Here is an 11,788-nt window from a genome sequence, read left to right as displayed (position 1 = left end):
TGTGTTCCTAGATCTGTCTTTCTATCTATGTGATGTTTGAAGTTGGTGTAAGAACAATGTTGAATGAGCTATGTATGTGATGAATCAAGTTGTCTATGATGCAATGCAATGTATGAAGCTGGTGAAAGAAAAATGTTGAATGATCTATCTATGTGATGAATCAATCTGTCTATGATGCAATTTATGAGTGAATCTTTTATCTATATTTGTATGTATGAATGAATTGATCTGGTGATCTTGATGTTTTGGTCAGATGGCCATATCTTGTTGTTTTAGGTTTGATCTCTTAGGGTTTGGTGCCTAGATGGGCAAATCTTGATGTTTTAGTTTTGATATGTTAGGTTTTGGTCCTAAATAGCCACTTTGGGGTTGGTCGACAAGTAACCACCCAAAGTGGCCAAATTTGGGTGGCTTTAGAGTTGGTGACAAGTTGCCCCCCAAAGTGACCAAATTGACCTAATCATATCAATCAATTATCAACAAAATAAATCACTTGATCTACATAACAATGCTCAGCATAAGAAATAATTTCATATGAAACAATTCATAACCTAGGACATATCAAATCAAAATAGAGCTTGGCAGCAGATAACTTAATTGTTCCAAGCAGTTCAAACACAGACCATATAACTTAATTGTTCCAAGCAGTTCATACATAGACCACATAACTTAATTGTTCAAATGAAAACAGAGTTCACTGCAAATAACACAGATAGCAAGCATGCCTAACAAGCAGAGTTCGAGGCATAAAGCATAGTTGAGTGCAACACATTCAATGATTGCCACTGGCTGTGAAACACAAAGCAAATTTGCTTGGGGCCTTCCTCTTCCTCTTAGAACCAACATTAGCTTGACCTGATGTTGATGCTGCCCTTGGAGCATTGAAACCTCTTGCACTTGACCTGGTGTTCTTTGCTGGAGATGATGCACTTGACCTGGTGTTGTTGGCTGGTGCTGAAGCAGGTGATGGGTTCTTTCTCTTTCTTGATCCACCTGTTGAAACTGCAGTAGATGTGGTTGCCCTTGTTGTAGCAGATGCGGTTACCCTTGTTGAAGCTGTTGCTGGTTTCCTGCCCCTAAGTGGTCCTAAAGCTGGAGCAGAACCTGAAGCTGGAGCTGGACCTAATGATGTGGCCCTAGATGGAGGTGGCCTGATTGGTGCTGAAGTTGCTGGGTAGGATGCCCTGTTTTCCTACAATTAAAAACAAGTTGTAGCTCACAAGATGTATGCATTAAAAACAAGTAGCAGATTTTCCTTGTTGAACTGGCTTAGTTACCTGGTGGTTGTTTTTCCTTGTCATAAACTTGGCCTTAAGTCTGTCTCCACACATTGTCCACCTATGGCCTTGCATACCACAATTACTGCATGTTATTGTGCCCATCCTTGATGTATCCTTTGGAGCTGGCACCTCAAATTCACCCTTTCTCCTAGCTGTCTGCTTCTTGCCTTTCTTCTCCCTAAAAACTGGTGGTTCTATGTTTGGTGTGTTGGTGTTGGGTCAGAATTCAGGGCCAGGGACAGGGTAGATGATGTGCTGGTATGTAGCCTTATACATTGGCTTCTTAAAGAATGGATGCACATAATCTTCTGGGTGAACTTTTATCTTCTGCATTGCAGATATTGCATGGTGACAAGGTGATCCAGTCATGTCCCACCTCCTGCAAGAGCAGCTCCCTACATCAAGCTTCACACAATATGTGTTCTCTCCACTAGTTACTTGCCAGATGTTGGGACCAGCCATGTTTGCTTCACAGTATTTAGCCCACTTCTTGCTCTCCTCAAGCTTTTCCATGTAATGTAGGGTTATTTCCCACCTACAGCTCTCTGTTTTCTCTCTGATGCCCTGGTACTTAACCATTAGTTTGGTCCTCAACCCTTCAAACATGGTCTTAATTGGTTTTGACCTAACATCTAGAATCATTTTGTTGAAAACCTCACTAAGGTTGTTCACTACCAAGTCAGTCTTGCACACATGATCCATTGCATATCTAGCCCAACACTCCTTAGGGATGCCATTCAACCACATGTAGGCTGGTTCACATGCTGCTTTCAAACCTACCATTCCTTCTTTGTGACCATGTTCAGTGAAGGAATAGCTAGCTTTGTCAACCCATTTCTTAAGTTCTTCTGCTCTAAAGCCAGCTGACTGGAAGTTGGCATATATGTGTCTTAGGCAATATCTTTGTGGGGATTGAGGAAATACTTCATTAATTTCTTTAAGAAGGCCCTGTTGTTTGATTACATAAGGTAGTAATGAGATAACTATAGCAGCATTGCTATGTGCATAAGAATAATACAGAGTTAGAGAAAATACCTTCTGCCTGTCAGACATGATGGTGTAGTTCCCAAACTGGTTGCTGGTGCCAATGCAGACTCTAAGTTGGTTTAAAAACCAGGTCCAGCTAGGCCCATCCTCTTTGTCAACCACCCCAAAAGCAATTGGGAACACATTGTTGTTCCCATCTCTCCCAGTTGCTGCCAATATCTGCTGGCCTGTGGATAACTTGATGAAGCAACCATCAAGTCCTGCATAAACAGAGATAGTTAGGGCAAAATTGAATAACTTGATTACATTTCTAACATGATTAAATCACTGATTTGTACCTATGAAAGGCCTACAACCAGCAAGAAATCCATCTTTTGATGCCTGGAGGCAATAGAACATGTACTTGAACCTTGGTGTGGGGGCTGGGTTCAAAGGATCCTCAAAAGTTGTCACTATGCACCTGCTTCCAGGGTTTGTGTCAAGCACACATTGTAGGTAGTCCCTCAACCTCAGATACTGCTTTCTATGATCACCTTGCACAACATCAACAGCCATCAGTCTTGCCCTATATGCCAAACTCCTAGGTACATGCACCCCAAACTTCTTCTTAGTATGTTTGAGAACTGTCTCTACATTAGCCTTTACATTTGATCTAACTGTGTCCTCCACAGCTTCTGCAACCCATTCAGCAGTAACCTTTGTACTCTCTCCACAAGCTCCACAACTATGATCCATGTGGCACTTCTTGATTGTGAATGTATCTTCATGGGCTACTTTGGATGCAGTCATGAAAAATTCACATCCATTCTTCCTCTCTGGGCACCAAACAATAACCCTTGATGGTTCATTCCTATGGTACTGAAAGTTTCTCAAAGTCCTAACATGAAAATTTCTCAATGCCTTTCTAAACTCATATACATTGGTGAAGCAAAGGTCCTTGCACAGCTGCTCATGTGCATCAGGTACCTTTGGGTCATACCATTTCCTCTCTTTCTTCTTCTTCAATCTTCTCTTCCTTCCAGAAGGTAGTCTTGGAGTCTCCCCATCTGAGTCAGAAATGCCCACATCACCAGGGAAGCAATACTCATCAGCTTCAGGTACAAAATCTTGAAACTTTGGGATCTCTGGCTGACTGTGAGCTCTGGAAGTTGGACCTGGATTTGCTGCTGCTCTTCTCACAGGCTTGAGTTTCTCAGGCCTGCATTTTTCCACAACTATTTCCTCTCCACTGTCAGCCTCTTTCTCCTCCTGCCAAAACTCTGAAACATCACTGTCACCTTCAAACTGTGGTCTGTCTTCTACAACATCTCTTTCTTTTTCATTTCCAATATTTTCTTCACCTCTCTTCAAAGCCTTGTAAGACATCTTTATCCCTCTATAGTCACCCCTATCAATCTCAAAGTCTGAGGATGATTTGTCAATATCATCATCCTCTTGACCAGCAGCCTGTCCATCATCATCTCCACCATTAGCTTCTGAAATGTTGAAGTTACAGCTTTGTTGTGTGTTCAAATTAACTTCAAGAGGGTGGACCACTCCATCTTGTGACAGACTTAACACAAAAGCAGGACCCCCCACTGGACTGCCTATTGGAATTTGTTCTTCACAAACATTGTGAGCCCTGTTACAATCAACATCTCTATCTTCATTTGCCTTGGAAACAATGATATTGAGCACTGTGAAATCTGAGTGGTCTATCATTTCTTCAACTGCATCTTGACTGTCCAGAAGAAATAAACCTTCCTGTCCAATCCCTTGTTCTTTTACCCAGTACATGTAGTCATCTGACCCATAGCCTTCAGTCTCAGTAAGTGCTATCAAGTTCAGAAATGTGATGTCTGAAACAGAAAACCTCCTTTCCATATTATCTCTGCCCTGGAAATGCAGCCTAACCTCCCAAATTTCATCATCCAGCCTGCATTACATAATATGTTATTTGAAAAGCCCAACTAACTAAGTGTTTTTTGCTACAAAAATTCAGTGCACACTAACTATAAAGTACAGTAAGGAATCTGAATCCAAAAAATGCTTCTCTGAATCCACCGTGCATTTCTACTAAATCTAACTAATCCTTCAGTGCTAAGTGATAATGTTGCATCCAAAACATGCCACAGAGTGTTTGCTCAACTATTATTCAGTGCATGTTCATGTTCTACGATGAATCACAGCAGCATCAACCTAGGGTTTGGTCAAAAAACTAACTAAATTATGCTATGTTGTTTGAAATGAACAAGCAGAAATGTAGAAACTGTTGAAGGAGCTCATAAGAGGAAAAAAACTTACTCCACCCCTCCAAATGCAGAGGCCCAGTGCTGGGAGTTGGCCGGATCTGCCTGCACAGCGCTAGCAAGAGACCTCGCTGCTCTATACTCAAGCGAGAACTGCCAATCATCAGGCGACGACGGTGTAGCCTGTGGCGTAGGAGCCTGCATCAGAGCTGCAGCCTGTGGTGTCCGCTGCGGCGGCGGCGGCGCCGCCGGCTGGGTTGCGAAGCTACCACTCCCCAGCCAGTTATCAACCTCTGAGAACTCGCCGCCTCCATCCCCCCTTCCACCTCCACCCGTTGAATGACCGCCATCGCCTAGTTTCGCCGCCGCCGCCGCCATCGGAGAGGGAGGCGCGCACGAGAGAGAGGGAGACAGAGAGGGGGAAGACAGAGTGAGGGCAGGCCGGATCCGTTTGACCTGGTCGGGACGGCCCGTGCGCCCTAACGGCCGTCACCCGCGCGCCGTGAGCACTGTGGCCGACAAAACCCTGACGGGCGGGCCCCACATGTCATAACCCTAGTTAAAACTTAACCGTTTGGCCACTTGGGTTTTTTGGAACAGCCAGCCACTTTTGTGGTAGTTTTTTAAAAAATTAAAAAAAGCAGTAGTTTTTCGGAACGATAGCCCGTAATGTGGTAGTTTTTTGCTATTCACTCCAGCAAACCGGAAGTCAGCCCATCAAGCCATAAGGGTGGACCAAGTCCATGACCTTGCCAATAATGTACACCAAGGTGCATCTTCAATTTTTTTTCAAGAATACATGGGTCTTCAACTTGACGTATAATCGCGAATCAACCTATGGTTAGGGCTGCAAGAAAAGCTCGAGGCTCGTGAGCCGATCGAGATCAACTCGTTTTTTAACTCGACTCGTGATCGACTTGAAAAGAAAACAAGCTGAATTTGAACACTTTATGTAGCTCGACCGAGAATTGAGCCGATCTTGCCAATGTTGGCTTGCTCGATTTTAGCTCGTTAGCTCGATAAAATGTCATTATGTTAAATGATCATACCATATATTAAATAGAAATAAGATAATTTATTACCATATATGTTGTCCATAATTTTTCTTCATTTTATTTACCAACGAACATGAAAACTTAATTAAGTGCAGAGAAAATTTAGGCCTAATTATGGCACGTGGTCGACTAGTTAAATATCCTATAATTTTGGCAAAGATTCCCGGCATATTCACCTTAATTTATCTATTTTTTCATCCATAGATTTATAATTTTTACCATCTCATTTAGCTCGAAAACTAGCTCGAGATCGACTCGAGATCGTTACAAGCTGAGCACGAGTCATGTTCTACAACTCGATCACGAGCTTCACTTAGTTTGAGCTCGCTCGAATTTTCATATGAGTTGAGCTGAGCCAACTCCAACTCGCTCGAGCTCGACTCATTTGCAGCCCGACCTGTGGTTGAGTTGGTTATGTGGACAGTGGTATCTCCAACCCACTAGGGTTCAAATCCTGGTGCTCGCATTATTACTGGATTTATTTCAGGATTTCCGGCGATGCGCTTTCAGTGGGAGGAGACGTTCTCGTCGACGACGAGGTGCCTACGGTGACTTCGTAAATCTCAAGATGATATGTCGGCTCAGTCTATCGGAGGTGCTCATAGGGGTAGGGTGGGCGTATGTACGTTCATAGGGGTGAGTGTATGCGCGTGTATATGAGCGCTTGTGTCTGTACTGATGCTCAAAAAAAAACCTTGACGTACAATCATGCAAACCCTAACATTATCAAAAGGCAAGCCTAGGGGGTGCTCCAATTTCCCGCTTCACGTGGCAGATTGCCTCTAAACCACGTGCATGGGCCGCCACCAAGGAACCATTCGCTCACTTCCTTCCTCCCTTGGTAGCTTAGCTAGCTGGCCCGCTCGCTCGCTCAGTCGGCTTGGCTCTGCTAGTAAATTTGAAACAAAAAACAGGGGTTTAAAGAATGCTCACGATGAATTTTCATATTTTTTTACAATTTTTTTATATGTTATAAAAATATTCACCAATTCGAAAAACCATTCATGAATTTAAAATTGTGGACCAACTGGTAAAATATATGAATTCTATTTTTATGGGGAATTTTGAAACAATTCTTATAAAATCTTAAAACAGCCCACGACTTTTAAAAATGTTCACAAAATTTAACAAGTGTTCATGAACAAAAAAATTGTTCATGAATTGGAAAAAAAACTATAAGAATTGGGAAAATGTTCACAATTTTTAAACAATCTTAGTGAACTTAAAAAATATTCATGAGTTCTAAAACCCAAAAAATTGTTCCTGAATTTTAAAACTTGTTCATTGATATAAATAATATTCACTAATTTAAAAAATGCTCATGAAATTTACGGAAGGCTCATGAATTGTAAATTTTGTCCATGAATTTTAAGAAATGTCCAGGAAATTGAAAATGAATTCATGAACTAAAAAATGGTCATGAATTTGGAAGCAATTCACAAATTTTATTTTTTTAGTAAATTATAAAAAATTCCCATGAATTCTAAAAGTTGTTCACGAGTTTTAGAAATCTTAAAAAATATACAAATTGATTTTTAAATAAAATAAATAAAGAATTTGTACAATGTTATTCATTTTGACAAAATGTTCGAATAAAATTGCTCATGAATTAAAAAATAGGCATGGTCTTTAAAATAAATCACAATGCACTTTTTTTGTATTTAAAAAGTGTTCATGATTTTTTCAAAATGTTGACAAAATTGAACAATTCTTAAATAAAGTCTTCACAAAATTGAAAATATATTAATGGATTAAAAATGATCAGGAATTTTAAATCTAGTTCACGAGCTTTTTTTATGAAATTAAAAATATTATAAAATTGATATGTTCAAGAATATTTTAAAATAATCATGAATTAAAAATATATTTTTTGATTTTTAATATGTTATGAATTTGATATTATTCTTGAATTAAAAATATTCCGAATTTCTTTGATAAAAAATTATGCTTTTTCTAACAGAAAATAAGATAGGTCAGTAGAAATGAAAAATAACAAAATCCCGATAAAGTCGAAGACAAAAAAATCGACTGTAGTTTATCGAAGTTTGCTCAAACCTGTGAGATGGGAGCCCCTACATTGGCCGGTCCAATACAAAAATACGCACAGGGGTGCGCGTCCCGTTCGGATTGTAGTATATTTCCTGCAACGGGCATGAAATAGGAAATGCAATGCTAGGGTCCTTTGTCTACAATTCATATCATACCACGCGTTCTTCGCGATCTCTCCATTGTACACAAACTCTAACTCTCATACGAGGCTAGTTTCCCATTCCAGCCTAATGACTCACCTGACGTCTGCCAAATCGTTGGTCCCCACCACCCTAAGGCTTCTCTGCAGGTGACCCCGCAAAAAACCGTGGCATCCCCGTCTTCGCTCCATGTAATGGATAGGGCTCCCCGACTACATCGCGGTGTCTCCATCTAACCCTTGGAGATTGCACTTATTGACTGACGCCTCCTAAGAATCTCTACCATGTATCTTCATGCAAATTGGACATCTAAAACTTTGGTGGTAGAAATTGGACTGCTTCACCTGACCTAGCAGCTACGGCGTGACAAGGAGAAAGGTACAAAAGAAAGGGTGACTACGTTATCAATATGGTCTGGGTTCCCTCACCTTCGTTAATTGCTCCAGCAGCGGCGAGAGAGAGGGAAATCCCGGAATGTGTCCCGCGTCTTTCCATTAGTCTAGGTGTTTTTGTTTGTCCGCTCCGATCTTCGGCTTCAGCGACGGCGATAAGGTTCTAAATATCTTCGCTACGACGGTTCTCGTTGTTGTTGGTGTAGGATCTGGGACGTAGTGTCTGCGTCATCCACATTCTTTCAGCTTTGTGTGGGCTCCTTGTGCATATTGGTCATGGCTTTGGGGGTGTGATGCGAAGCTTCAACCACGGTATGGAGCATCACTCATGGTGTGCGGAGGTGTGTGTTTGACGATCTTCCAGGATCTGGTTAATTTTGGTCTTCGGTGGAGTTGTCTGTATTCAACCGACGCTCGTGATGTAATTATAAGGAGTATTTGCAGTCCCTTCTCGACATTTTTTTTCCAGGGAAGTGATTCTACCTCTTCTGCTCTACATTGATGAATTCTCAGCCGCTATTTCTACAAACTTTTAGGTGTAAACAAGTTTGCTCCGTTGAAATAAAGACTCGGATGTGGCAGCAAGAGTTGATCACGACAAGCCATTGATGGATGCAAGTGTAAGAAGACTACACACTCTTAAAGATTTGAATGTCTTTTTTTTATTGTGAAGATGTGTTTGTAAACCATAGTGATGTTTAATATATGACATTAGTCCTTTCGCCACTAGAAATACTCCCTCCATCCGGGTTTATTAGGCCCCTTTTCTTTTCGAGTCAAAGTTTAACCATGAATTTAACTAATAAAATATAAACTATATGTCACAAAAACTATACTATAGAAAACCTCTTTCAAATACAAATCCAATCATATACTTTGGGTAGCATATACTTTATACATTTTTAGTTAAATACATGGTCAAACTAGAATCCAAAATACAAAGGGGACTAATAAATCCGGATAGTAAAGCTTTGTCAAACGTGATATCTAAAACCGGTGCTCTCAGTGGAGTCGGGACTAGCAGTTGCAAAACAGAACATAATGTGTAGTACTTCATATTGTATAACTTTAGAACAGAATGTGTAGTACTTCATATGTATAACTTTAGTATTTTAATAAATAATTGTATTTTTTAACACATACTTTTAAAACTTTACGGTTTCAGACAAATTTTATATGCCAAGTAAAAATAAATGGAGGAGTGCTCCCTCACATTTAACCGACTAACTCGAGCAACTGAGACTTGAACTCGGCCATTTGCGCCGGTTCGAGCAGCGAGACCGATACCTGCACTCCCAGCCCGTCCCTGGCGCGCATCAGCGCCACCTGGCCGTCGCGGTTCATCCTGGTATTCTCCGTCCGCCTCGGCCTGCCCCACCCGAAGTCCGCCAGCTCGTAGGCCCGGAAGCTCGACGCGCCAGACACGTTCATCAGCCGTTCCATGGCGACCGTGAACGCCGGTGCCAGGAAATTGCACCCGGCCATCGGGTCCTCCGTCTTCTTGCGGACCTCCTCCTGCACCGCACGCGCCGCGGCCGCCAGGGCGTGCTCGTCGCGGAGCTCGCGCGGGGGGAGGCTCGCGATGCATCCGGTGAGGCACGCGCCGAAGTATCCCGCGTCGACGGGAGGCTCGAGGCGGTGCCGGGCATCCGCGAGGAAGCCGACCATCACGTCGTCGTCCGAGGCGAACGGCTTGCACCGGGCGAAGCACGTCCAGGCGAGCGCGACGACCGCGATGAAGGTGGACGGCGGCGCCGCGCCTTGGGCTTCGCCGAGACGCACGATGCGCTCTTTGAGGCGCTGGATGTTCCGCGCGTCCAAGGTGAACGTCCGGCGCGTCAACCGTGCATGGTCCTCTAAGAGCGGCGCCGGATATACCGCCTGAAACGCGTTCGATTTGTCACGCACGTCGTGGATGAAACAAATTTGGGCTGAGCAATGAACATACCTTTGGTAGATTTGGCGCGTACTTTCTCAAGAAGCTCCTGGCCAGCTCTTGGCCACCAGGCAGCTTGACGAGCGAGCGGTCGAAGCACGGCGTCGCCGCCCGCGTCTCGCCTCGGCACGCCGTCGCCCACGCCTCGACGAACGTCCACAGCGACCACCCGTCGGCGACGCCGTGGTGCACCGTCACCCCGACCGCCACGCCTCCCTCGAAGCGCGTGGCCTGCACGGCCAGGACGGGGGTCGGCAGCTCGCCCATGTCCACCTCCGGCGCGAGCCGCTCGAGCACGCGCACGTCGTGCTCCTCGTCGCCGGCGAGGCGGTGGATGTCGGCGTCGGACTCTGCGACGATGAAACCGACGCCGTCCGAGGAGGAGCAGACAATAGCAACGTCGCCCGTGCCTTCGAGGTGTACGAGCTTGCCGGCCAGTGGGGCGAAGCTGCGCAGAGTCGCGGCCAGGGAGGAGCTGAGGGACTGGAGAACGTCGTTGAAGTGCGGCAAGCCTTCGCCCTCGTACAGCAGGACGTGCTGCAGCACCGGGACGACGACCCACTGCGCCTCCATCGCGGTGAGCTTGATCGGTTCTGGTGACACCATGGCGGTTGCCGGCACGTCGACGTAGCTCGCGTGGATTACTCTCACCGGAGACATGGCGCGCCTGAGCAAGCAGTGGCGGCGCCTTCGTGGGTTTTGTGTGGGAATGATAGGATAGGAGCTGACAAGTGAGCAGAGAACGCAAACTAGCACGACGCATGTTCCTAATTGTGGACATGTAATTAATTCTAGATCTATCACTCCAGCCAAAAGAAATAATATCTAGATCTATTATACCCCACCGACTACTACCGTACAACAACCATGACAGTTCTGCTAAAATGCAAGCGCCTCGCTCTATCTTGAAGAGTCAAATTTCCAGTGTGTAATTTTGTTAGATTTAGAGACATTTTACGGTGCATCATACTTCTGTAAATAGTGGGTAGTATATAGGTGATCCAATGGTCATTATTGATCCCTGTTTTTTCTCTTTTGAGGACATTTTAGTAATTGGATGTAAGGGTAGATTAGTCCTTTCTTAATGATAATGTTATTAATTAATACTCCCCCGGTCCTTTTTACTCCGCACATTAGTTTTGTCTGAAGTCAAAGTTTGCTAAGTTTGACCGAATTTATATTAAAAAATATTAACATTTATAACATCTAATAAATATAATATGAAAATATATTCCGAGATGAATCTAATAATAAATGTGTTGTTATGTGAATGTTAATAATTTTTTGTATAAACTTGGTCAAAGTTGGATGAGATTGACTTCAGATAAACCTAATATGCAGAGTAAAAAGGACCAGAGAGGGAGTAATATGGCTAATTGCAGTGATTAATAACGTAAGTAATCACAACTGAAATAGAATCGCCGTATCTTAGTTCGTAGGTTTCACTTCTCGTGCGTTCTTCACTTTTGTGCCGCGCCTATTTGCCCGACAGCCGTCGCACAGGGGCCGCCTCTCCTTCTCCCGCCCTACGGATCGCTCCGTCGCACAGGGGCCGCCTCTCCTTCTCCCACCCTGTGGTCGCTCCTTCCCCCGCTCATCGCTCGCCGTTGCCTGAGTCGCACTTGGGCGGCCGCTCCATCTCCTGCCCTGTGGTCGCCGCCGCAAGATCTTGGACGGGCCCCAAGATCTTGAACGGCGCAGCCGGCCCGCGCCGCCCGGCG

At 44.1% G+C, this 11,788-nt stretch overlaps 2 protein-coding genes across 3 annotated transcripts; both read right to left on the bottom strand.

Annotated features, from left to right (window-relative positions):
* LOC125540142 lies at window positions 1-6,112 on the bottom strand. 2 transcript variants are annotated; one of them, XR_007297218.1, is made up of 4 exons: window positions 2,606-6,112; window positions 2,316-2,527; window positions 1,278-2,228; window positions 1-1,192 (listed from the first exon to the last, which is right to left on the bottom strand). XR_007297218.1 is itself a non-coding variant. In XM_048703731.1 (3 exons), the coding sequence occupies exons 1-3, from the start codon at window positions 4,128-4,130 to the stop codon at window positions 1,500-1,502; spliced, it is 2,466 nt and encodes an 821-aa protein (XP_048559688.1). In that variant the 5' UTR covers window positions 4,131-6,112; the 3' UTR covers window positions 1,277-1,499. The 2 variants fall into 2 exon arrangements, 1 of the variants encoding a protein (XP_048559688.1); XM_048703731.1 differs by lacking the exon at window positions 1-1,192 and having other exon boundaries at window positions 1,277-2,228.
* A 3,100-nt stretch (window positions 6,113-9,212) lies between these two features.
* On the bottom strand, window positions 9,213-10,829 carry LOC125540140 (phenolic glucoside malonyltransferase 1-like). Its single transcript, XM_048703729.1, has 2 exons — window positions 10,080-10,829; window positions 9,213-10,012 (listed from the first exon to the last, which is right to left on the bottom strand). Exons 1-2 carry the CDS (start codon window positions 10,725-10,727, stop codon window positions 9,347-9,349), a joined length of 1,314 nt encoding a protein of 437 aa, XP_048559686.1. The 5' UTR covers window positions 10,728-10,829; the 3' UTR covers window positions 9,213-9,346.
* Window positions 10,830-11,788: the final 959 nt, after the last annotated feature.

This window comes from Triticum urartu, chromosome 2 (genome assembly GCF_003073215.2).
Source record: "Triticum urartu cultivar G1812 chromosome 2, Tu2.1, whole genome shotgun sequence".
Classification (NCBI taxonomy): Eukaryota; Viridiplantae; Streptophyta; class Magnoliopsida; order Poales; family Poaceae; genus Triticum; species Triticum urartu.
This window is presented reverse-complemented; position numbering and strand designations above follow the sequence as displayed.

Bases quoted from the DNA above. Each gene is read 5' to 3' on its own strand.
- LOC125540142 (XM_048703731.1), bottom strand. From the start codon at position 4,130: ATGGAAAGGAGGTTTTCTGTTTCAGACATCACATTTCTGAACTTGATA. The intron at 2,528-2,605 runs GTACAAATCAGT...CTGTTTATGCAG, and splicing joins TGGTTGTAGGCCTTTCATAG to GACTTGATGGTTGCTTCATC. The intron at 2,229-2,315 runs GTATTTTCTCTA...ATCAAACAACAG, and splicing joins TCATGTCTGACAGGCAGAAG to GGCCTTCTTAAAGAAATTAA.
- LOC125540140 (XM_048703729.1), bottom strand. From the start codon at position 10,727: ATGTCTCCGGTGAGAGTAATCCACGCGAGCTACGTCGACGTGCCGGCA. The intron at 10,013-10,079 runs GTATGTTCATTG...AACGCGTTTCAG, and splicing joins ACGCGCCAAATCTACCAAAG to GCGGTATATCCGGCGCCGCT.